Here is a 27,254-nt window from a genome sequence, read left to right as displayed (position 1 = left end):
TTAATCAAAAACAAAATTTTATTATTTTGTTATCACTTATTCCACTTTTTTGTGATGCGGAGAAAAAAAAATGGGAAAGTGATTTTTTTAATGTTTTTTTTTTTTAAATATAAAATTTCGAGATGTATTTCTCAGGACTTGCGCTTCACTTGATTTATTCCAAGTGATAACCAAGGGCTGATATAATCTCACTGTACAAAGAATGTAATTTTTTTGGTTGTATAGAATATGTACAGAATAAAAAACAGCACAATGTCTTGTTTAGACCACAGCTATGTCTGTAAATGTACACGGCTGTGCCTAAAAAACAGTACATGGTAACGTATCTACAACTTTTGTTTTCTAAGTATGTATGAAATAGGCAATACAAAACTAACGATGATTATTTCACAATGATACAAAAATTTGAGTGCGGTTATTTTCTGCTACCACTTTGACTTTTTTTTCTTGTTATGCCTTAAGGTTGAACTGAACAAAAGCTTCAATGATATTTTGTGGGGGAAACATCCAAGCTTCATCATCAAGCGTCTAAAGTTCATCAAAATTTGATGAGGATAGTCATAACGAATCGCTCTTAATTCCCCCATATCTCACGTTTTAGATGCTTTTAAAAAAAAGTAATCTCTGTGGGTAAGGAAGAAGTGGAATGTAGTTAGCAGTGAAAAAGATTTTGGTGTTGCTACAGCATAGAGAATCGCTCCTGAGGGGTCCACTGCATCAGTGGTTTACCGAGGCCATCGTCAGGTCAGCGGGTTCGATACCGAGAAGAACGTAGATTGCAAGTTCTTTCCCTACCGAACCTGAGGCGACCACCGATAGATGGCGTCTAGGTCTTTCCTGACTTAACTCGATTGGTAATAAATTGATATATAGCGCTATGGCCGAAGTTGGTATGCGTTTAAATAGTAGTAGTGTAAAGACTTAGAACGTCCTATTGGAAAATCATACTGGAGAGAGAAGTTGCAAGAACAAAAGTGGGACTGATAGTAGAATGTCGTTGACGTATCAAACACTCGTCATTGTTTCACCTATTGCGAAAGGTAATCTGCTGTTGAATTCAATAGTACCCCGTATAAGTAAGCTTTCTGTTGGCGTGTCGGAAACTCGAGCGCTCGAACACAATCCTCTCGTAGACAATAGCTATAAGACCATAATTTTCGCCTTAACAAAAAAAGCGCGATTAATCTGAGACAACGATGCCGTGAAACTTACTCTGATATGCACGATATTCGGTGCAACTCGCAGTCTGGAACTACGTTTCTGAAGTGCCGAATATAACATCCAGAACATTCAAACGACTGGATTGCTTATGTTGTACACCTCGTACTGTATCAGATGGCATTGCTGAATGTTGTACAGTTAGCCATTGTTACGTCAATACAGTATTGTCGGTAATGAAGCATATGGTAAAGTCGTGAAGAAACGTAGTCAACCAAGGACATTCTGGTGAGATGACGATCCTCTCTTTCAACATTGTCTCTCCTGACACTTCCAGCCATTTCGAAAAATTTTCCCAATTCCTGGACACTATCACGGAAAGAAGAATTAAGTTCAGTTACGATTCATGATGAATCCTCTGTCGAAGTCACTGGAAGAGATCTCGGCAACGGGATAAATCTGTTGTCAAAGGTTTGGCGTTCATTCATGACGAAGTCACTGATGTGATCATAGAGTTGTCGTACATGACAAAGATGCATTCTTACTTGCTGTTGAGCAAAAACTGTAATTTCTATCCAGCTTATAATAAAATCAAAGCTAATTTGTGTGCATATGGCTACATTTCTAGTTCTCTTTCGCATAGCTTCAGAATTTATGAACTCGTTCAATGAGGCCGAAATGGTAATCAATTGTTTTGTATTGCCTACTTCACATATTCTGAAAAAAATTAAAAGTTGTAGCTATATTCTAGGTGTTCTGTTTTTTAAAGAACAGCGGTGTATTAATTAGTATATACAACAAACGTGAAAGTAATACGTATATGCAAATGAGATTCACAAAAGTTTTTAATATTTTAAATTTTTTTTACATTCAAATGGGTATCACAATGTTTTGATGATAACAATTGATATACTGAACAGTTAGATAATTCAAACTTATGGAATGGATGACGTTTGTATATAAGAGAGATCTTTCTCGTGACTTTATTATGAATTGAAAAGGATGGATAGTCAGGGATGCTCCACCCTATTGAATAGAATGCACCGTGAAAAACTATTGTTATCATCAAAACAGGGGATGACGTTTTCTATTATGTATAGTATGTATAATATAAAACATTTAAGTTAACTCGTATTATGTATATTATATAGTCCAGTCTCTTCTCAAATATTTCTGTTTTTGTTTCCTTCGGTGATTCTTCATTTTTTTCAGTCACGTTCCGGAAATGACAAAAAAAAAGTCAACGAACCTCATCCTCACAATGGCAATGGCGTCGTCGACCAGCTAGTAGAGTATTAATAAATAGATAGGCTTAAAAAAAAGAGAGGGAGAAAGAGACTGAGATCACAGCTGGTGATCTAAACAAGTGAATATGAGAGAGGGAGAGAAGAGAAACGGGTGGTTTCACATTCACGAGAGTTATCATCATATTCATTCAGTACTGGCTGTTTCCGCCGATTCCACTAAACTGACTCATCCAGCGACTGTAGGAAGTGCTGTGTGGTGGCCCGAAATGAATCTGTCGCTTCCTGGGAATCCGCATCTCGCGGTCAACGATCATAGCTGATGAACAGTTCGAAGTCATGAGCTCGTCTTCCGTATCGTCTTCGTCTGTGTATCCTAGACGTAGTCTTGTCTCGTAAGCAGTACCACGACACTTTCTCCTATAAAAAGGACAGAAATTGACTATATGAGATGAGATGTTATACAGGTCGTCCCCTGCTGCATAATGTGTTTGCACAGCAGATATCTCTGCACAGGGCCGTCTTAAGAGAATCATGGGCCCCCGGGCCAAGTGATTTTTCTCAGGCCCTACCAGGCAAATTCTCCAAAATTTGAACTAATTCTCATTTTTGTGAGGCCCCTCTTCTCCTGAGGCCCCCGGGCCGTGCCCGGGTGGGCCCATGCGTTAAGACGGCACTGTCTCTGCAGCCGTTGACTTTGGGACTTTAGAGAAACTTTCAATTAAAAAAAGTTTTAAAAAAGACACGCGGTAACTCAAAATGTCTTAAATTTCCCAAGGAGCCGTATACGTAAAGAAATAGAAAAATGAACTTTTTGTGTTGACCCTGTGTGCTAAAACTTCCACCCATGACCACCACATCCTGAAGCAAGGTCCCCTAGGCTGGGATCTTGGGTGGGCCCAAATCAGACTTTTCACGGACCCTTCCATAGTGAATTTATAGCGTGAAAAACAAAAATGATGGTAATTGTTCCGGGCCCTATGGCTGGAGAGCCCTGTCATCCCCGTCCTTGTGGGGGCCATGGCGAAATATAATTGTGGTTCTAAGAAGTCATTTGCAAAAAATTGCATATTTAAAATGCAATATTAACGGCGATGTTTGACTCTGACGTTTTCAGAATTTGTCGCCAATGATTGAGTGTGTGGTCCATAAATTGCGAAACGTAAATTAAATTCAAAGTTGTAAAAATTCTGTAATTGTCAAAAAAATGTAATTGATATTTATTGTGAATAAAAAAAATGAAATGGTTGAGTTCATTCTATTTGTGTACATTCCCTAAAAATGGAAAGTTTTGAGCCTATGAAAACTTGCCAACACAACGATAACTTGGTCTATAGGTAAAGTTGGAGTCGATTGAGAAGCTATCCATACCTAGAATATGACAACCATAAATATATTTTATGGGCATTGTACAATATTTTATAATATCGTATTTTAGAAATATATGTATGTATATTCATATTTGTTATGGGCATCTTTTACTCAGCCACTTTGTTGGGCATTTTGCCTGTTGGTTGTGGCCTTATATTTGTATTTGTATAAAGCATTGTAATTTTATGTATTTAATACAGTGCCGTGATAAATATTTCATTTGAAAATATTAAATTTTTGCGAATGATTGTTCAGAGCGAGATCTACATTTGAAAAATTAGAACTTTTAAGACACTGTATAAAAAGTTAATTTCTTTATTTTTCATGAATACACTTTAAACAAATTTTGAGATTTTAAGTAACTGCACATCATTTGGAAACTTTTTGTAACTGAAAGTATATTCCTAAAGTTAATGGCTGCGGAGATATCTGTTGCTCAAACAATTTGGGGCAGCCTATATAGGGTGGTGGCGTATTGTATGAATCTTTTTGGAATTCGATTGCGCAATCACTATACACTACATCCAAACTCTTTGAAGGGCTGTGGGAATGGTGTTTCATATGTTTACATGGTTTTCCGTGGGTTTTGAAAAAAATGTCTGTCTTTCAAATGGTTAGCAAAAATTTGGGCAATTCGTACATGTATTCTGTAAATTGTCAGTAGGTACGACTTCACCAAACGCCAACTCTGGCCATATCGCTATATTGCAATTTACTGCCATTAGTGAGATGGGTTGGAAGTAAAGGCACTATCTATCGGTGGTCAAGTCTGTTGTCAGTAGGTACTGACACAGATTGCTTGAAAATCCCTTCACATTTGTACAGGGTGCGTATATTATTATATCTGTCGATTTGAAATCAAACGGAAAGGCATGGTGAATGGATGTGATCACTTTATATGGCTCTAGAATGAAAGTGGACGCATATAAGGAATTGATATAATATATAACATGAACCATACCAACATCATTGCCCTTTTGTGTATAACTTCCTCTGAATACTATTTTCTTCTTTGATGTATGTACTGTTTGATGAGGGAAGGATTACATGACGTATCACAACATATGCCGTGACATAATACGTATTTTGTTGCCGATGTCAGTCTTATGGTTGGAGATACGAGGGTCACATGGAGGAAATGTCCCCTCCTCCAACACTATGTGTGGTTGGCCTGATATTATATGTGTATGCAGCACATTTTGACATGATAATCATCGTGTCTCCCCCTCACCCCAGAACTTCGTCTATCTCCGCTCATGGTGAATCTTTAATTTGTCCATTCGTAAACTGTTTGCAAAAACTCTCTCTTTCATGTAATCTCAGGGCACGTAGTCCATAGCTGGTGAATCTGACGATCGAAATGGTGAAGTCGAATCGCCAAAGTGGGAAATCTGATGATTTTTAAAAATCTGTCGTAATCGGCCTGTGGTGAAACCAAATACATTCAAACACTATCCTACAATTCTGGGATGAGGAAATTCTATTTCGCATTATTGGTCAACATTCATGGCCTTGTGTAGGGCTTTTCAAGTCGAAGTTGAAGATTTTCAAGCAATTCGCATCTGCATCAGCCAATATTTCATGATACACATCGATTGCCCAACTTCCAGGTCTTAACGGATTTAAGTATATTGTCTTTATTCCTACACTTGCATTCTGACGGAGTTGAGAATTAAAATTTGTGTTAATATATATAATACTCAGCACCCTTTGTGGCTGTACTTAGGGTCATTCAAGTATTACGTCAGCATCGGGGGGGGGGAGGGGGTTTCGGATTTGCTGACTTTTGCTGACCAATGGGGAGGGGGGTTTGAAGGTTGCTTACGTCATCAACCACCCCTTTTTAAAGATATGAAATATTCTAAGCTGCTGACGAACTTTTGCTGACGGGGGGGTGAGGGGGGGGGTCAGTGTTTTGCTGACAGGGGGGGGGAAGGGAGTCAAAAATGGCTGAAAATCTGCTTACGTAATACTTGAATGATCTCTTATCTCGAAGGTCACAACAAGAAAATTTTCCAACGAGGTGGTTGAAAAAGAAATACTCCAGCAGCAGAGCCGGATTAACCGTTAATCAAATTAAGCACCTGCTTAGGACATGAGAAGAAAAGAGGCGCCAATAAAAGCTATCAAATTATAATTTTTGTGTACATTTTTTAATGTACAATTTTTTCAACAATATCAACCATACGGTGAAAAATTCTTAAAGATAATATTAGAAATGAAAGTATCTTGTGAAATTCCTCTTTCACGCAAGATGAGACGCATATGCTATTTTCACTGTAGCAATATTGAAATCTCAAATTTTAAAGAAACTATATTGCTAACTAGAGTTCACGTTAATTCCGAGTTTTTGGAATGAGATGCCACGAAATTTCCATAAAGTAAGCATGGGGCATTCTTGACAGTATCATAGGCTCCAGTGGCTTATGCAGGTAGGGGTCCCGTATCCTCCAAATGACGATCAAAAAATTAAAAATGTTTTTGTAAAAAGAAATTAAAGCGTATATCGAAAGAACATACTTTTTTAAGTTGCCAAATTTGTTAATTTAAAATGCTTTTTTGAAGGTTAATAACTCAAAATATCTCTGGAAAAGATTCCTTGTGCCCCTTGAAAGGTCAATCCTGCGTACGCTTTTGATGGGCCCCCGGGCAAAGCGATATTTCCGAAACCCCCATCTAGCTAAAAATACCTGCCTTCTAATTTGCGTACTTAGGCTACTCTCGAAAATTGTAACCAGATGCAATTGTCTTGATTTTTCAGAATAATAGAGAGTCTTGATGCTTCATCTCTACTAAAAGTAGAAGCAGATGTGTTACGTAGCATTGGTTTGGAAGATATCGTCAAAGACCGCAAAACTTGAAAAAGCGTGGGGGATGGGATGACTTCCAAATAAGTGAAGACTGTATGCTTAGAAATATACACATCATATACTGCCTACTTCTGAGACATAAAATTTCATTTAACATTCGAATGTTTTTTTTTTCCCAATTGATAGATTCAATGAATAAATAGATGGGAAATCGCCGCGTATGTGGCTACTCTGAGGAGAATTGGCAATATCCGATATTGCCAATTCTCCCCAAATAAACTAAACGTGAAAAAAGACTGAAAGTAAAAATTGTTAGCTCTGGAAACGTAAAAAATAGCTGAACTGTAGTCAATGACATAAAATGGGGGGGGGGGGGGGCACTCCAAAATTACTTAAGTGCTTAAGGAATTCAAGCATCTTAATTCGGCCCTGTCCAGCAAAGACGTTTGATGGAACCTTGGAGCTCAGAGCAGTCTACTGAAATCTAATGAAGCAAATTAAGCTTTCGGGACCATCGTTAATATCATGGTGAAATGATTTCAGATTGTTTTTTTTTGTCGTTTTTCTGGAGTGATTTTGGGGGGTATTGTGTAATACCATACAAATTAAGTATTTTTCAGTTCAGAACCCTCTTAAGCACACGTGAAGGTTCCAGATGCTGTGGACTGTCTGCTTGTTGGCCAAAAGTGCGAGTAATTCATTAGCAAATGGCTACTCGATTGCAGTGTGGTTCAAATATAACGCTTCTCTGATGACAAAAGAACGAAATCTATGAAAATACGATAGTCATGAGTCTTAGTTGCGATAATCTCCGAATATGCAGATTTCATAATCTAGTAATGAGAGTTCATAGATTAATACCTGCTGCGAAGTCGGAGGTCACTGTCTATGTAATTGTCTGCCACACGTTGCCATCTGTAATTCAAGGGCCCAGTGTAGCATCCATCAGACGGTCCGACGTTACTCCACGTGGTTTCTATAGGAGGCAGAACAGAAATTTCTGACCTCATTCGGGGTCTCGCAGACGTCACTTTCTGACTTATAGAGCACCTTGACTGAGAAATGAAATTAAAAAAAAAATTATTGTTTAAAACTGATTTAACAGTTGGGTGGTTCATATACGAAATACATATATATACGAGTATATACAGTGCATTACGTACAAACTTATGTCAAATTCCAGGTCTATACTCTACTGCTTTAGAATAGAATATCAGCCTTACCTTCTGTATATGGGCATCCCAGACAAAATTATTGGTATAGATGAAAATTTCTCAAGTAATATGTAGATAATGGTTAGATACAAATTACGCACAAAATACCTTAGCAGTAGCTTGACGAGGAACGGCACTGTGCCGCATTCTGTCGATCTTCTTTTCAGTTCTATTCCCCAAAGATTGAAGAGGATTCGAATCATGATCTTCTTCGTAGATGGCTTCGAGGAAAACGGGCTTTGATTGCTGAAAAATGAGAAGGCAAAAGCGTTAGATTTCTAATCGTTAAAATTTTTGTTGTATGTTGTCGAATGAGCACCGTGTAGGTCACGAACAATTCATCACGAATAATTAATCTCATTGACAACTTTCCTCGAAGAATTCTCTCTACCATGAGAGCATTAAGTAATATCTCATCCTGATCTCTCTCAAGGGTAACCCTATTTCACCCGGTGTATATCAGTCATTAATCACGCTGTCTTCCGATTAGTCTCCTGAAGATTTTTCGCAATTCCTGCTGTAGTACGACATTTTATTGTTGATGTTTTGTATTCTTGGGAAAAACAACCTCTATACAAGTGTCGTGTTTTTTCTTCTTCTACCGTATACCGAAAAACCGAAATTGCTGCTGAAAATATATTATTTACATTTTTATATGTCCCTCGGGATCTTATATTTGGCAAAATATTTTCATGCAATGATATGTAAAAAAGAACACACACACGCACGCACACACACACACACACACACACACACACACACACACACACACACACACACACACACACACACACACACACACACACACACACACACACACACACACACACACACACACACTTTTTTACTTCCAAACTCACCGAGTCATTGAATTTTATTATTTTTAGGCATATTTCTCATCTGGAAATGCTTTATTCCAGCCAAGATTGAAGATATAAAATTTTTCGCAACCAATATAATTTTATTTAAATTACATTCAATGACATAGCATGGGAAAGTTTTAAGGTGCTGTTGATGTATAAACGAAGTTATTCAAAATTATTTTCTTCCTCCTTGAATTAGTTATAACTTGGTCAGATCTGGTTGTAAAAGAATGATTTTTTTAGTTTCTCTCACACGTCGATGCATGAATTTTATAGGACCCAAAGATTGTACAAAAATATAAATTTCGTAATTTTTTCGGCAATATATATTGTTTTGACTTGAACGACTTCGGATATGATGAGTGATAACATTTGAAACACTTTTTGTGATTGAAAGTTACATTTAAAAGACTACGATTACCTTTAAGTTTACGATTTAGCTAGTGGATAAAGATAAAAGTCGACATTCCGCATATTGCAACAACAAAAACTGAGCATTAAATTGCTCATTATATTACTGTAATTTAGTGGTGAGAATAGCGACGAAATTTTACCGAAGAAAAGGGGGAATGAATATATGTATGTATAAATCTACTGACTTGCCGAATCATGACGAATATAAATTTCTAACCAATTTGATTAATTTTATTTATGATCAAAGCAGTTCTGATTTCTATTTTTTGTAGAAGGCTTTTCACAAAAGTAAGACTGGGAGATCAGCTCGAAAAATCTAAAGTGTAGTCCTAGCAGACTCTAAAATGAAGTCCTACTAATAGTATTTTTTCTTACTATATTTGGAACCAAACGTTTCGGAGACTTCCTTCTTATTATTTCGATAAAAGTAATATTTTTTTCAGAATCCAATACTCCCCCCCCCCACATTATTTTTAACCAACCCCCCACTTCAAATTTCTGGAGACCTGCGAGACACTTTCCACTTATATTCATAACAGTATCAGTACTTTCAGAATAAGACACTTTTTCGCCCATCTATTTTATCATATTTCACTTAAACAAAGTAATTTATCTGCTCACAATATTTTCCTTCAAAGTCCTCTGTGGGCCCTTTATCACCTTGTCTTATTACCCTCTTCGAATATCTAAGGCAAGGCCGTATCGAGAGGGGAGGAGACTAGGGGATCTGCCCCCCCCCCGAAGTGTTATAAATGGCTGATCTTTATGGAATGACATAAGTCTATTGTTCGATCATTTTGGTACCCCCTGAAACATCATTTGCGCCCCCCCCTGAAAGAAATTTCAGTCTACGGCCCTGATCTAAGGGCCATAAGGAGAACCCATATGGCCCTGAGTCGATGGCCTCTGGTATAGAATGAAAAAGAAAGTAACTGACTAATTAAGAAACACTTGAATTTTTCTGATTATACTGTACTGAACGTAATTTACTACAAGTGAGTGAATTGGATGATATTTTAATTAATAATATTTGTATTAAAAAAAACTTACCTTCGCTGGTGAGTTATAAAATGGCGTGTAAGCTGCTAAACGATGTCGATTGGCACGAAGATCCATCTGCAGGGCGGCTCTTACAGGGTCTTTGATTGGTTCATCTTTTAGGAATTTTTTCTGAACTTCTTGTACTTCTTGCTTTTTCAGCTGCAAATGCTGATCGACGGCTTGCAAGGCTGACTGTATTCACAATAAAATTCATAGTGTATATTATGCCATTTAATCAATTATATCATTCGTTATATATTGTACAGGGTGGATACTACCGACTCCCCAATAATTACGTACGTGATTCCATGGCCCACATCCTTTAGCAGGACCATAATTGTATACATAATTTATAGCGTGAAAAAGCAAAAAAGATGAGAATTGTCCCGGGTCAAATGGCTAGAGCCCTGCCAGCCCCGCCCTTGGGGAGGCCATGCGTGATTCCTTCTGAAAAACTAATATGGAAAAGTGTTTTCAGAGTTTTTTGATTTGACCAATAATTGAGAAATTGTAACGCTTTAAAAATTGATTACGTCACTTTCTAATCCTGCCAAATTCACCGAACGCACGCCAAACTCATAACTTGGCGTTTTTGAAGCTGATAAAAATTCTATTAACCCTAACAGAAATCTAGAAAGCTAAAGATGTGTGTAAATTCCTGTATTTTTTCCCCTTGTAATTTTCAAATTTTTTCGCGGTTGTAAAACTTAAAAATATTTTTGCTTTGATCAAAGTTGCACAACGCCTATGTTTATTTGAATTGTCTCGTTTAAATGAATAAATTATCCCTAACAATTTTGAGATTGTTTTTTTCCAGTTCCAATATAGATGTTTTACATGTTGCACCACAGCTTTTGACTGCAATCCCCCTACACAATTAACTTGATTAACAGAATATGCTTGTTTAATGAAATCACTCATAATTGCAACTTGTCACGATTAAGTCAATTCATCTGCCTGATTAAACAAATACAGTTTAAAATTTTTACGTAAGAAAAATTTTTATGTAAGAAATATCAGAGCACATCTCAAAGGGGCAGCAAAATGAGTAGTGACTAGGACGGCGAAAGCCTTAAGTCGGTCTCTGCTATGAGGTACCCGGGGTAACCACCACCTTATAAATACGTCCGCGAATGAAACTTTATCTGAAAAAAATTATCAAGTTCTGCTCGAATCATGAAGGCTGGAATAAATTTCAAAGCCGTCAAAATCGTTCTTGTAAAAAGGTCAAGTAAATTTATCAAGACAGAACGGATGCATAAAAGACAAAATTTCTACTCGATAAAAATCAATTGCATTATCAAAGGAATGAAAAATCTTCATTGCAACCTGTGAAATTCGGTATGGAAATTTGACTCGATGAATAATCAATAGAAAACATTCGAAATTGCTAATTATTTTTAATGTATCAATTCTTAAAATAATTAGTTTTATTTAAATTTTCTGAGTGAATCGTTATTATTTTATTGTTCCCACCCGTCACCTTCGTCAAGCTACTATTTACAAATCTGATGATGAATTTCTCAATACAGCGGGAGAGAAGGTAACACTCAATAACAAGATTATTACATCACTCTACACCAGCGTTTCTCAACCGCCGGGCCCTGACATCAGTCAAACCGGGCCGTGAATAGCTGACTGATTCATTTTTACCCATTTATACCCCATTAGGCGTGCGTATGACCGAGGCCTTCCACTCACATAAAAGAAATCAACCGGGCCGCGGGATTCCAAAGGTTGAGAACCACTGCTCTATATAAGTTTTTCATAAGGAACCACGTGTATAATTATTGGGTGGCCGATAGTATCCACCCTTCATATAAGTGCAACTATAACAACGTACTTCATTTTAAACTAATGTTTAAAAAAAAGTGCGATAGACGTAGTGGGATAAATCGGGAAGATATCCATACTTAGATTAAGGCAATCATAATCTTTTTTTATGGGCAGTGTATTATATATATTAAATTATTTTGGTGATAAATGCTTTTATATTGGGTATTTTGGTTATATTCGACATCCATATTTTTTATGGGCATCATTTTTCAGCCACCTCGTTGGGCAATTTGCATGTTGTGGCCTTTGTATTTGTGTGATTTATTATTGTCACACGAGTAGAATCATCAATGAAAAATATATGCGGTGTTCATAAAGAGCATCCAAAAGAACAGGAAATTTTAAGGTTGATTCTATAATTAAAATGATTAATCAGCAACGATATATCAAGCGAAGGTAATTGGAAAGAAAAATCCATATTCCTCTGTGGGGAATCAAACCACCCACCGTTCGGGCGCGTGTTCTACTATTAAGCTAGAGAGCACAGGCATTTTCTTTCCTAAGGACCCTGGGTTCCTTTGGGCTGAACGGGACTGCGCAATAGACAGCCTCCCAACTCAGCAACAGCTTGCAACTAAATTAGCCCCCAGATGGCGGCATAGATATCTTTTCGTTCGATATTGTACTTAGTTTCCTGGAGAAAAATGTATAAAAAAATAATTTTTTACTCCAAATTAAAAAAAAATGTCAATTATTAAAATTTGCATCTCACTTTTTTTTACTATACTTAAAGAAATTCACACTTTGGCATTTGGATAAAAACTCGCCGAAATATCCATTATTCATAATTTTTGCCATATATTGTGTTTCGAAAAGCTCAGAAAATTATTTCATGTATACCATGTGAAAGAAAATGGTGAAAATCAAGAATTCAATCAGTCGGCGAATTTTTATCCAAATCTCAGGGAATGAATGTTTTTCGCTATAATGGAGAAAGACGCAAATTGTTTTTGCAATCATTTTAAATTACTTTTTTATTTCTTCAAATTGTTATTTCATGGAGATGCCACTATATTAACACCTTCACACAGGAAAATTTTTGCCTACTCACATGTTTGATTCAATGACATTAAGGTAATTAATTCATTATCGTTCTTATTCCCCAAAAAAAATTGAGATGAGTTGGGTCGGGGGATATTTTATTGAGAACTTATCGGATTCGAAAACTGAGAAAGGAGGACGCCTGCACGCGCACCCTTTTAACTCCACTTTCCTAATTTTCACAACAGATGGCGCCACTAGTCATCTGCAGTGAGTGCAGTTTGCACCCTGTTTTTGTTTCTGAATGAAAGAAGTAACACCCCCACCCCTTCCTCTGCCTTCAGTGCTTAACATTAGATGTTGGTGAGCAAACAATTTTATTCTTAAAATGAATGTTGCAGTTTTTTTTTTTCGAACCGTATTTTCCGTATTAACCTGGGACAATATGTGAGCCATGGTTAGAATAGTATCTGCTGCCCTGCTTGCAACTTGAGTTCTTGTATTCTTGGAATATCGAGGGTGATTAGTTAAAGCGTGTAAACAAGAGTGGAAAAAAATAAACACACAAGCACACTCATGTCAATGAAGAGATATATATTTCCGAGTAAAGTATATGTTCATAGAAAAAAAAGAAAAAATAATTACGGAAACCTGAAAAGGAGTACAAAAGGGTAAATTTCCCGTAGAAGGACGCTTAAAATGACATAAAAAAGGAGGACATCTGGTAACCCTAGTTGTAGGTGCGCGTGTCTATCGTAGGAGTTTTGTACGTGTTGTCATCTATTATTCAGAATGGCGGTGAGTGACTGTGCTATAAATGTAAAATAATTATTATGATGCGGACAGGTAAAGTACTTGAGCAATTTCACGGACCGGCCGAAATGGATTAAATAATTTTCAGACCTACTGAGACAGGCTTAGGCAAATGAAAGCCGATATAGAAGTGGCATTTTATTTATCATGTGTTAAATTAAGTAGCGTCTACATGAATTCGGAAAAATGTTTCGCTAACCAGTACCGGTCCGTAGACCGGCGATTCAAGACCATAGGTCTATTACACCACTAGAAATTTCTCAGAAGAATGTATATGAGATGGCTGACCATATTTCCACGAGAGAAATACGGGAAATTGGGATTCCAAATACGAAAAATACGGGACATCGCCAAGAATGACGCCAAAAGTGCACAAAGTTGCAATATTGCTGAAATTACGGAAACATCGCAATGGCGGGAAACGAAGCGTTACTGCAAATTGCAGTGGATTAAAATGAATTCCACAAAATAAAACGTTCAACAAGACAAATGTGGGAGATTAATGTTCTTATTTATAGTTGTAATTATCATAATATAATTTATGAGTTGAAAAATAATTTCAATCTTTGACTTCAATGAAGAATAAAAATCTAAGTAGGTGTCATGTAAAAAACGGGAAAAACTGGGACACTTTTGCCAAAAAATTGGGACAGCCAGAAAGAAAACCGGGACCGTCCCGGAAAATACAGGACGTATGGTCACCCTATATATGAGGTGCATGTATGGTTTAATAGTGGACTACCACACGTTGGGAATGCACTAAGTCTATTCCGATACGATACCCGCAGCTGAAAATCTATAGATATTCCTATCAATATAGTATACTGCATTGTATTTTAAAGAAAACAGGAGTCGCATACGCACAAAAGAATGAACAATGAAATAGATTTTTTTTTCTGGAATTCTTGAGATGGTCAAAGAAACCGGCAAGTCCTCTGGAATAATAGTTCTTCTGTGATGTTTTTTTTTTTTTTGCAAAGAATTGTATTTTCCGATGTTACCTGAAATTGATCGTAAACACAAATCTATTCGAATCCAAAGAAGTATAAAGAATAAAATACTTATTTTTCTTCTTGATTTTTTCCAAGAAATCTTTCGGTACAAACTTATATTTTCTGTATATTTTGTGATTTTAGTTGAGAGAATATTTCCGAAATATTTTTCATAAAATATCAATATCTGGTATGAATAGGAATAGCAAACCATTAGAAACAGAAGTCTTATACTGTATTTTTACTTGAAACCAAAAATAATTTTGTTTTCTTTAACCTTGAGGATATGTCCCAATTTTTACTTAAAACATACATCTTATGTTTTTCAACTATTCTTCCTCGTGTGGGAATTTCCCGTAAATGACTGAACAAAAATTCCCAGGACTGAATTTCTCGTACACTTGTTCTGCTGCGCAGTCTATTAAAGATTGTTTGTGCTGAGTAGTTACTATGAAGTGCCCTACAAGAAGCCCCTTCAGATTTGTATTCCATGGCAATGTATTGTCGTTAATTTCACCTTGAGATTTTCACCTTGTTACTTTTTTTAATAATTTTAATCGGAAACTTATCGATTGAAAAATTTTGAGTTGATGGAGGTAGACTAACATAGCTGATAATTAATAATAATTTAGTAACAATCAAGGATTTTTAAATCCTTAATAAAGTAAATTATCTCTAGAGTATCTGTAATTTATCTAAGAATCTGTGTATTGTTTCTATTTTAATTTGGAACAAGTATATGAAATTACAACTAGTGGGCTATTTTAAAAAAAGGCACTCTAAACAAGCTGACAAGTCATGGATTTCCAAATTTTTTATCCTCTCCGCTACATTATAAATGAGACTTCGTGGAATGTTTGTTATATCTCAACTTGTTATGCTATCATTCTAATTTCTGCTTTGTTATGTGTAATATACAGGGTGCATAGTCAAATCCTTATACACCCTTTATCTTTTGAAAAGTTGGTGGTAGAAACATACTTTCAATTAGAGGAAGTATTTAAATAATATGCCCACATCTAGATATGTTATTTATTTTACTAAAAGTCGTATGTGTACCGAGGTAAAAATTGTAATTTTGCTTGTAAATTTTTAACGGAATGGATAGGATGGACCACATGAGTTATTAATACACCGTCCATCGAGTGTTTCAATAAGGGGACACTAATATCGATTGGTAAAGTAATCATCAGGTTATGGTGACGCAGGGAATTTTTCTCTCTAACAGGGTAATGAATAAATGGAATAGCCTAACCCCGTAAGTCGTGAATTCTACCACAATCGACATATTTAAAAAGAAATTCGATGTTTGCAATGGGATGAATCGAGAAGCTATCCGTACTTAGATAAGACAACCATAATTTTTTATGGTCAGTGTTATTTTATCTTAACTACTGGTCGTATTTTAGGGCGTATTAGTTTGTTCGTGATAATTGCTCTTATTTTGGGTTGCTGTATTTTAGTCTTTTGACATCAATATTTTATATGAGCATCCTTTTTCAGTCACCTCATTGGGCATTTTGCCTGTTGTGGCCTTGCATTTGTATTTGTATATGGCTTCACCTGTCCTCTAAATTCCGATTGAAAATTTGTTACCCTGTTTCTACTGAGCGTAAAGAATAAATTTCACGTTTTCAAGTGCAATCAATATTCGCCGAGATATTGCTCATTGGAAGTTATGGTGGAATTACAGAATTTAGGAAAAGTAAAAACTGCACTTTTAAAAAAATCTTTCGAATTTTCTAGCAATTATTTCTCAAGTTTAACTTAATACATACTGTTCTTGCCCTCATTTTCATCGATTTTTGAATATTCAAATGTATTCTTGGTTAATACTCTATTTAGAAACGTGGATTTTTTTTCGTTGCACTCAGAAGTGACAACAACATTTTAATTGGAAATTGAAGAACAAGGAATGCCATGCAAAATATTAAATTTTTTATCTCGGTAAATATACGGCCACTAGTAAAATAAATTATACATCTAAAATGGTCACGTTATTTGAATATTTTCATATAGTTTCTATAGCCAATGGTTCAAAGATAAAGTGTGTATGGTGAACCATACTGCGGGCCAAAAATTCCCAGTATCCCGATCCCGAAAAGCCCATCACATGTCAGGAAAACATGTTCGATAAATAATTTGGAGAATCATATTTACTAAGATCTTAATTTGTACCTACACATAAATCAACACGTCCTGAATATCTCAAAGAAATTAAACGTAAATATTCAAAAAATATTATTGAGCAAATTTAAAGCCACCGGAAAGTCACACCATAAACGGAGTAAGCCATGATCTCTATTTCGTATCTTCCATTAATGTACTCGTGCACATCAAACCAACTTGTCGTCACTCAAATGATTTTAGTCTCGGGTATTTATTAGTTTAAGTTAATATTACATTAATTTTTATATTATACTTATTTACCATAATTTTTCCTTCCATTACAAGATCGTGGAATTTCGCGAATGCCCAAGATAGGGTCATTTTGACTGCAGTAGACGTTTTATAGTTTTTTTTCTAAAAACTAACCCCCCCCCCAATAATAATAATAATAATAAATGGTTTAGGCTAAATCAAAATGTATTGAAAGGAATAAAAATGAATTATTTATTCGACCAGTAGTTATTAATTAAAAATACAATTGAAATAATTATCCACGTTTACTAAGAAATAAAAAGAGTTTGAAAACTTGATGCAATGATTTTGAATTAATAAGCTTTTGTAATCATTTCTCAAAGCATTATAGGCTACAGGACTGCAATATCTACCAACAAATTGTCGATAAACAATGAAATCTTTTTCATGACAACACATGATTTCCTAATTTGCTATTTTCGAGATAAAAAGTGGCAGGTCTTCAAAATTTAGAAAAAATGTGCAAAATTCAAAAAAGAAAGAATACGTGCCGAGAAAATTCTTTTGATGTGGAAAAAAAAATTAAGAGGTCAACTTTGGGGGTGGAATTGGCAACACTTGTTGGGCCCTCTTAACGCGTGCGTTCTCCATTCTAACAAGAATAGCGATGGCCCTGCCTGTGTGGAGGCCCTAAGCGCATATTGGGGCCTCATATTAATAAGATTAAAATTGAAAAAATAATAATAATATGTTTAATTGTATAGCAGCGAAAAAAGATTTTAAATTATCGGCGACCGCCAATTTCACTTAATGGGGAATGCATGAACATAAAAATGTAAGGTCTGTGTGTCGCTGAGCTTCTTTCTGTCGTAGAGACAGACCCCGGCTGAAAATCCATCAGCCTTTCAGATGGAAAGCATGTTTTGTCGAACGGCAGGAAAATCCATCCATAATATTGAGATTATCAATTCTTATGAAAATAATTTAAGGCGAACTTATACACAAAAGTGACCGCTTAATGGGAGTGAGGAGACGCATTATCAAGAATTTAATAAATAGAACGCCGTGAAGGACAATTTGTATTCTAAAAAAGTGATCCGGTAAGTGGAGTGATGCGTTGTCTTGGTGACCCTCTAATGAGGTTTGACTGTATTATAGTTGTATAATATTGTTATACGATGAGTGAAATCTGATGCTTCCGTGGAATTGCTTTGATTCGTTTATAAAAATCGAGCGCATAAGAAATTCGACGTGTTAAAGTGACAAGATTTCGCAGAAGCTCTCTGCTTGGTCATGGGTATAATTATTATATGTATGTATGTATATATATGTGGTCGCGCCAGGAAGTATTACTCAACAAGCACGTGCCTTATACGCGCAAGCTTTTGAGCACGTTCTTCCCATCGTTGGCTTCGATTGCGGGAGAGACAATTGCTGCTGTTGACCTATTTCTCAACGATGAACTTTCCATTAGCAAATTGAATGGGGTATTCCGTTTGTCAAACATCGAGCTCGGTGACTATGTCATCTAATTGAAATTGTTAGTACTTACTCCCTCCCATTTGTAAAAAAGAACTGCTTTTACGGTGGAATGAACCGAAGACTAGAATGTGTTGGCAAGTTACGAGGGTTCTTGGATTTTTTGTATTATTTTTCTTTTGGCCCAATTTTCACTAACTTAAGCATCTTTGCGCGTCCAACCGAAGAATGATGAACCCAAACCGCACCCATTCACTCTTCATGTGATTATTTATTCACGATCTCATTTTCCTAGTAAAAGCATATGAATTTCGTTTCAAACTGATGGTACTAGTGATCTATAATTACATGCATGTGCTTTATTGGTGCTTGATATGGAGCGAAGGTCACCCAAAAAATTGGACCAAAGGCCAAGTGGTTAGCAGACTGTTTTGAGAAAGTTTTTGTGAGAAGAATGAATTGGTTTTAAACTGTGGATGCGCGGGCCTAATTAGCCCTCGTGTGAATCAAGGATGGTTGTGCGATGAAAATGACCAAACAATTTAAGAATATTGAGGGATCATGATAATTGATTAGGAACCTGATTTACCTTGACGGCTTCTCTTTCTTCTTCCAGTAATTTCTGGACCATTGAAGGTGCGTCTCGCATGTTGGAGACGGGCTGAGAATATAAGAAGAATACCATTAAAGGTTATTACTTCATTACTTAGTTATTGTTTCTTTTGTAGTTATATTTGACAACTTACAGAATTTATTCGGAATTCATTATAATATCTTCAAAATTACATAGCTCTGTAGCATAAAGAAGCATAGTTGAATATCTCATAACGGGATTTTTAGGATTCAGTTCCATTTTTTGATGCAGTTTGACAGACACCGAATACTACTTGTCATAAGTAGAGCCCAGAAGATTAGGCACGAAAAATTGTCAAAATAGGCAGGCAAAAAGCACTAAAAACGCCTAAAATAGGCACTAAAAAAAGCACTTATAATTTTTGAAAGGAAGAAAAAATAACTAAAAACCAAGGCGTATATATATATATATATATATAAACTTAAGAGCCAAAAAAACTGGTACAGGCATGCGTATGCAAATAAAAAGATATGGAACCAATCAGAGTACGGCGCTGCGGTCAGCAACGCCTATATAACACAACAAGTGTCTGGCATAGTTGTTAGATCGGTTACTGCTGCTACAATGGCAGGTTATCGAGATTTAAGTGAGTTTGAACGTGGTGTTATAGTCGGCGCACGAGAGATGGGACATAGCATCTCCGAGGTAGCGATGAAATTTGGATTTTCACGTACGACCATTTCACAAGTTTACCGTGAATATCGGGAATCCGGTAAAAAAATAAATCTACGACATCGCTGCGGCCGGAAAAAGATCATGCAAGAACGGGACTGACGAGAATCATTAAACGTGACAGACGTGCAACCCTTCCTGCAGATTTCAATGCTGGGCCATCAACAAGTGTCAGCGTGCGAACCATTCAACGAAACATCATCGATATGGGCTTTCGGAGCCGAAGGCTCACTCGTGTACCCTTGATGACTGCACGACACAAAGCTTTACGCCTCGCCTGGGCCCGACAACACCCACATTGGACTATTGAGGACTGGAAACACGTTGCCTGGTCTGACGAGTCTCGGTTCCAATCGCTTCGAGCTGATGGACGTGTACGGGTATGGAGACAACCTCATGAATCCATGGACCCTACATGTCAACAGGGGACTGTTCAAGCTGGTGGAGGTTCTGTGATGGTATGGGGCGTGTGCAGTTGGCGTGATATGGGACCCCTGATACGTCTAGATACGACTCTGACAGGTGACAGGTACGTAAGCATCCTGTCTGATCACCTGCACCCATTCATGTCCATTGTGCATTCCGACGGACTTGGACAATTTCAGCAGGACAATGCGACACCCCACACGTCCAGAATTGCTACAAAGTGGCTCCAAGAACACTCTTCTGACTTTAGACACTCCCGCTGGCCACCAAAATCCCCAGACATGAACATTATTGAACATATCTGGGATGCCTTGCAACGTGCTGTTCAGAAGAGATCTCCACCCCCTCTTACTCCTACGGATTTATGGACAGCCCTGCAGGATTCATGGTGTCAATTACCTCCAGCACTACTTCAGACATTAGTCGAGTCCATGCCACGTGGTGTTGCGGCACTTCTGCGGGCTCGCGGGGGTCCTACACGATATTAGGCAGGTGAACCAGTTTTTTTGGCTCTTCAGTGTGTATATATATATATATATATATATATATAAGGGCCTAAAAACTAACTGAAAAAAATTGGTTGCACTTAATCCGTCTATTGTTTTAATTATAGTTTATAATAACTGCATTATATTATCCAAGTTAAATTGATTTCAATCCCAAAATAAAATGTTAGTAGACCCTCAGAACTAGGCCAATTCCAGGGCCACCATTACCAGACGCGGAGCCCGTAGAGAAAATGATCTGTGGGGTTCCCTTGAGTTGCGAATAATTCTCGTTTATTTGTTGTATTAATTGGAATAATCATTATCATTTCTATAGTTGGAGCATGGATATCTTGCTCTATTTTTACGAAATATTACCACGTATACGGGACACCTTCAAGCGTGTTGCCCTGTGTGGCCGTATCTGTCGTACACCCCTGGGAGCGACTCTGGTCAATTGAATCGAATACTAAATATGTATGTTTAATAAATAGCCATGGTTCTCTGCAGTGCATTTATGGCGCAAAAAATAAAATCAAAACAACATGGGTCCCAGAGTCCTGTCTGCTCTTACCCTCCCCTGTGTGAGCCATGACGTCAATTCATGACCTCTTGAGACAATCATCGGTCCGCTATACACAAAAGGCATTTTTACCAAAAAAGTTTGAAAATAGGCAAAAAAGGCATTTATGTGTGTGTCATTCTGCCTGAACTTCCGGGCTCTCTAGTCATAAGTATTATTAATAAATGTCATTTAAAATATTGATTTTTAACTTAACTACGTATTATGCGACTATTATTTAGATACCGTCCCCCGCATGCCAGAAGCACGAATGTGCAAATTTCCCCCTTTTTTTATCAGTTGGTTGGCTACCTTATTTTGGTATCAAAGCTTCGCCTGAAATGCGAATGTGCATCCCTATTGAGACACGTTACAAAACATTTTAAGAAAATAACTTCCATAGAGTAACATAGGTAAACATTCAAACATTTCCTACGTTCTTTTTTTTCCCAAGGACATTGCACATTTTGTGCTTCTGGCATGAGGGGGACGACGACGATACTATAGTTATAATTGGTCGTACATTAAACATTGCACATGTAAACATAACGCACGCTATACATATATATTTTATCACACTATATATTCCAGCTACCTTTGGCGCTGATATTGGTTTGATATTTGAACTTGCAAATTGCTTGTAATTCACTCAATTTGGTTATATTTCTACTCGAATATATATATGTGTTGTGTATTCCTGACTTAAAACCCTCATCATAGAAAATATTGTCTATTTAATGGTTGGATGAATCGCTCCAGAGAAAATTCAAAAAAAAAAATTATGATGTTCCTCTTTAAATTTAAAAAGGTTTTAAAAATTTATTATAAAAATTAAAAATGTTTAAATTTTACACTAAACTAGACAAGACATTCATTTTATGCAATCTTCCAAACTAATTTGTCTCATCGCTCACCTGCTCAGAATTTTTTTCCATCGCCCCCCCCCCTCCCTCCCTGATAATGCAAATCATAGGAACCTATGCTGTAGATTTAGCCGCTTTTTTTCTGTGGGGGTTATTCTGCCCCAAAATAACAGTTTCAGCTCTACTTTGAGGAAACTTGTATAAGCCTAATCAACTCTTTCACTTTCATAAATAACATTACAGTATCCCTTTTAAGGAGCGTTTTCTCGACTATTTTATTTTTAGCAAGTGATTAGCAGCTATTCGGGGAAGACGTCGTTTTACGTAAATGTGAAAAAAATTCGCTTTCAAAAAGTTCTCAATAAAACCAAATAGACCAATTGCAACGCGAGAAATGTTATTAGCTCCGGCCGGACTTAGACAGGTGCGAAGGTACAGCCGTACCGGGCAGCTAAATTTTAGGAGCCCCAAAACGGATTAAAAATACATTAATTACATTGATAAAAATACTTTGATTACATTAAACAAAATACTTTGATTACATTAAACAAAATACTTTGATTACATTAAACAAAATATTTTGATTACATTAAACAAAATATTTTGATTACATTGAGAAAAATACTTTTAATTTGAAGGATCGGGAAAAATGGTTTCGGAGGGCCGAAAAATACTTGAGCCCGTCTCTTGTGAGCGCATAATATTTCGATACAGAACTTAATGCTAAGAGTTTATCTCTAATAAAAAACCCTTCATATAACTTGTGCGTTTATTTTCATTCGCAAATAAGCATGGAAATGATTATTTAAAAAAAAATTGGAGATACGTTGCACCGCTTGCAAAATCGCGCAAAGTATAGCTCAATTTTTTTTTGGAGAGTTATTTAATTATTTTTTAAATGCAAGTAACTATTGCTGTTAGCTAGGGTTCGGGACTATAAGTGAAAAACAGAATCCCGCCGATACGGGCGATTACCCATAACAACCTGTCAAATATCTAGAAACAACAGAAATGGTACGTTATCCAACAGAAGAACTTCTTAGAAAAAATGCGCGGCATATTATAATGACCATCAATGATTTTGCAACAAATACTATTTAATCAAACCTATAGGCTGGGTAAAAGTTCCATAGAAGAAAGAAAAGTACATTTTTTGAGTGGAATACCATAAATAAATTCATCTGATGACGAAACCTGGGAATTCTTTAAACTAGTGTTCCTTAAAGTGTGCGTCACGGCTCCTAGGGGCATCGTGACGAGAAGGAGATATTGCTTTGTGTGCTTATTTATGCTTTGAAGTGGGTCTTTTACAAGTCAAAATATCTACCAAATTATTCTGAAGAGCCGCAGATAAACCATGAATCGGGAAAAGGAGTAGTAGGTAACAAGAGTTTTGAGAACCACTGCTTTAAGCAGATATGTTTTCAATAATTAAACGGAAAAGAAAGAGGACGTTGGGCATTTTAGCTCTCAAGAGTGTCATAAATCAAATCTATTAACAAACAAATAGGAGCGCTTTTGCTAATTGAAAGCGAGAATAGTCTGTATTCAGGTGTCATTATCTATTTACGATAGTGGTGCATTCATAAGAGGAATGGTTGAATCACTGAAGTTTTGGAAGTGGTCACCAAAATCAACATACACAACACGTTCTTTTTTTATACACAGAAAAACATTATTTACCCATTGAAAAAATCAAATAAAAGGTAATTATTTTCAAAATATTTTTTCTTGTAGTTTGATCAATGGAGAAATTTTCTTCTCAGTTTTTAAAAAATAAAATTATTCATGAATGAAATTAGGTACAATAAATAGTGCTTCCTAGAACGGACTGACTGACTGAGGTAGATGCATTTTTTCTGGGCGTACCGGGTCTAAAGACTCCCATAAGCTTCCCTGTTCGATGCTGCTCCGTATGAGCTGTGTTGAACTAGAACTGTCACATAAAAATTGCACTGATTTAGAAATTGCAAAGTAATCCACCTCGATGGGACAATAATTTTGCCCCGTTTCTCAAAAAGTAAATAATTATTTCAAAATAAATTCCGGAATCTCATTAAGCTTTTATCTTATACTTAACATTTTCTATTCACACACCATATCAAAATAGCATTTTCGCAAATATAAGTTAAATTTGTTTGTAAATGCTCTTATAAGAGAAGCCTTTAAAGAAAAATTGGGAAAAAGGAACAAGTGACCTTTTAAAGAAAATTTATTACATTATATTCAAGTGTAATAATATGTAATATCTCTCATTCGTCTTTAAACCTCTAAATCAATTTTTCAAAGTGCGTCTGGCACACATCAGACATTTTTCTTCAAGTCGGAACATCGAGAGAAATTATAATAAAATAAAATATGTATAATAAATTTTCTTAAATAGGAAAAACGGAATAAACAAATGTTTTATTATTTCAGAATCACAAGGAATTGTTAATTTACGAATGCAAGAAATACATAGACCAAATATCACCCAATGACTTTAATTATATTTGTCTGTACGTGTTTATCATCCGGCAGTGTCTAGATCGATAGTTTCAAGGCTGCGAGCTTGCATCTCTCAGTCAACTACTGTCGAAATTTGACGAAAATAGTGCTTCTAGATGTCATTCGCAAGAGACCTTCCGTTGCGAATATCCGGTCCAAATTTAGAACTCTTTCCATAAACATTGATTCTTGCCTCATAGGACAACAGATCGATATTGCTCAAAATCTTAATTACCCAACGGAACGTCACAAATATCACAGGAAAGTGCAATTTCATCACCATGTTTCGTCGTATTTAATGATGTTAGAACGTGTTATTTTCAGAATTTTTAATTTCAGTGGATACTAAGATCGAATAATTCTAATTAGTAAATTGATAATGAATTAGAATAACAAAAGCGATCATGATTTATAAGATATTTTAGAAAAGTATTTAATAATATGCAAAATGATACCTCAAGAATAAAAATACTGAAAATGAGCTACCACGGGAAATTAGGTTTGCAAAAGAAATTTGGGTGAGGTATAGTTAAACTGAACATCTCAGCAACCATTATCTTAATGATATTTCGAGAGCATGTATAACGTCGAAAAATATTAATTTTTATACTTTTTAATGAATTTATGAGAAAAATTTAAGAGATGATATTTCTTATCTTCTTGTGATGAATCACGAATCTTTATTGATAGCAAGACAGCATTGCAGATATCGTTTATTATCAATCCGAATGGAGTATTATGATACCTGTTGCCTGAGATAATGAAAAATAAAAATTCTTTGTAAAATGAGGAAATATTTTTTTTCTAAAATTTTTAAAATGAGATCAATTTACATATTTTTTTTTTCTGGAAATTTCAACTACTTTTTTTTAATATACGAATTTTTTTGTGTCACTGAATTTTACTTTCCTTATTCAAAGTTTCGAAATTTTCTTCTGTATTAAATTGATGTGTCAAAAAAACATTGTAAATGATTTTTAATAATATAAAATTTTTCAAATTTTTATTTTTATTTTAAAACATAAATTTAAATATTTAAAATTTAAAAACTTCACATAAACATATTTTTTATGGGTTTTTTGCAAATCTAAATTATGTTTTTTACATATATTTTCGAATTTTCTGATTATATCACCACTTCAAATTTACAGCTATTGTATTCATATAAAATGCTTATAAAAAAAACTGAAATTTACTTCAAAAATTCTCCTCAATTCCAAAATAAAGAAAATGTATCATTCTCTGCGAAATTCCACATATGCATCTCATGAAAAGAATTGAGAGAGGGTAAAAATATTGTTGGTCTCCGGAAATTTGCGAATCAAGTTTACATCATATGCAATTGAAAGTTTCCGCGTGGGAAAATATTAATATATGATATATATGTTTATATGTCAAGCATATTTTCAGGCTTCGAATAATAAAAATGACTGTTATTAATGCATACACAGAGAAGAAAATTAGGAAAGTTTTTGAAAATTTTCCCGTCCTAATATCCCACGCTTTCCATAATAGAAACAGAAATTACGAACAATAGCATTAGAGGTTATGACATCGATAACTAGAACCTACCTTTGATGGTAGCCAATCAAATCCACCGTTGCTATCGTTCAAATGAATGCTTTCCCTTGACACATTGGTCAAGGATAGCAATGGTATTGTCATCGTGGCAGGGACGTGTTGAACGGATAAAGCAATCAGTTGTCTTCCTGTATAAGCGACGGATCTAATTAACAGCGTGGCCCATCAGTTAGCCTCGCAAGCAAGACTATCTCTCATCATCGCAGCGGCGTAGATATTCAATCAACAGAGCACAGAAATTACAATAGATCGATCGTTGAATCGAATCGATAAATTCATCGAATTTAGGAAACTTTATCAAATCAAAACACAAACCAATATGGCACTTCAATGACACTGTGTCTGTGTGTGTACAAATCTTTGCCGTGCTCTTGGGAACATATAAATTTTTAATGAGCTGATGAACATCTAGTCAATTTTGTACCGTGTAATATATATTTTAGGCTAGACCAAACGTCGTCAGTGAACCATCTTATAGCATCGACTTTGGATTATCCCGAGATTCACGAAATAATGATGGCAATATTCAAATTAACGACGAATTATCCAACGTGTGTTCAAATGACCCTCACTGAAACGGTCGAACTTACGGAATGCTGCTCTTCTGCATCGCCACGTGGGTCTCAAAGCTCTGAAACGAACGGTTTCGATCGGAGAAAAGAGTAGAATGCGCAAAAATCGGAACATACTTACTGTCAATGCACCAGATAATTTATATATATATATATATATATATATTTTTTTTACGTACCTGGTTTTCCCTGTACTTGTTGCTGGCAACATGAAAGTCTTGCCATTTTGGGGTGATTGGTGACGCACAGTGCGCTTCAGAAACGGCTTGAAAAGCCATTGGATAGGCCGGTTCTAGCGGGATTTGATACAGTTTCATTCAGTAGCTGATGAGTCTCAAGGGATTCTGTTCCCACTGGAATAAGTGCCTCCGGTCAGCGAGCTCGTGGAAGTAGGC

The 27,254-nt window shown here is 36.0% G+C and overlaps 1 protein-coding gene across 3 annotated transcripts; it reads right to left on the bottom strand.

Moving 5' to 3' along the window:
• Nucleotides 1–27,254, bottom strand: LOC149085198 (uncharacterized). 3 transcript variants are annotated; one of them, XM_089233057.1, is made up of 6 exons: nt 27,039–27,254; nt 19,167–19,238; nt 10,125–10,307; nt 7,906–8,043; nt 7,445–7,638; nt 1–2,822 (listed from the first exon to the last, which is right to left on the bottom strand). In XM_089233057.1, the coding sequence occupies exons 1-6, from the start codon at nt 27,174–27,176 to the stop codon at nt 2,594–2,596; spliced, it is 954 nt and encodes a 317-aa protein (XP_089089183.1). In that variant the 5' UTR covers nt 27,177–27,254; the 3' UTR covers nt 1–2,593. The 3 variants fall into 3 exon arrangements, with proteins under 3 accessions (XP_089089183.1, XP_089089184.1, XP_089089185.1); XM_089233058.1 differs by lacking the exon at nt 27,039–27,254 and adding an exon at nt 26,279–26,490; XM_089233059.1 differs by lacking the exons at nt 19,167–19,238; nt 27,039–27,254 and adding an exon at nt 26,279–26,490.

The sequence above is a fragment of the Pholcus phalangioides genome, unplaced genomic scaffold (genome assembly GCF_987345545.1).
Source record: "Pholcus phalangioides strain wild (caught in Gottingen) unplaced genomic scaffold, Ppha-v1.0 ptg000007l_1, whole genome shotgun sequence".
Taxonomy (NCBI): Eukaryota; Metazoa; Arthropoda; class Arachnida; order Araneae; family Pholcidae; genus Pholcus; species Pholcus phalangioides.
Note: the sequence above shows the minus strand (reverse complement) of the source record. Positions and strands in the feature narration are given on the sequence as shown.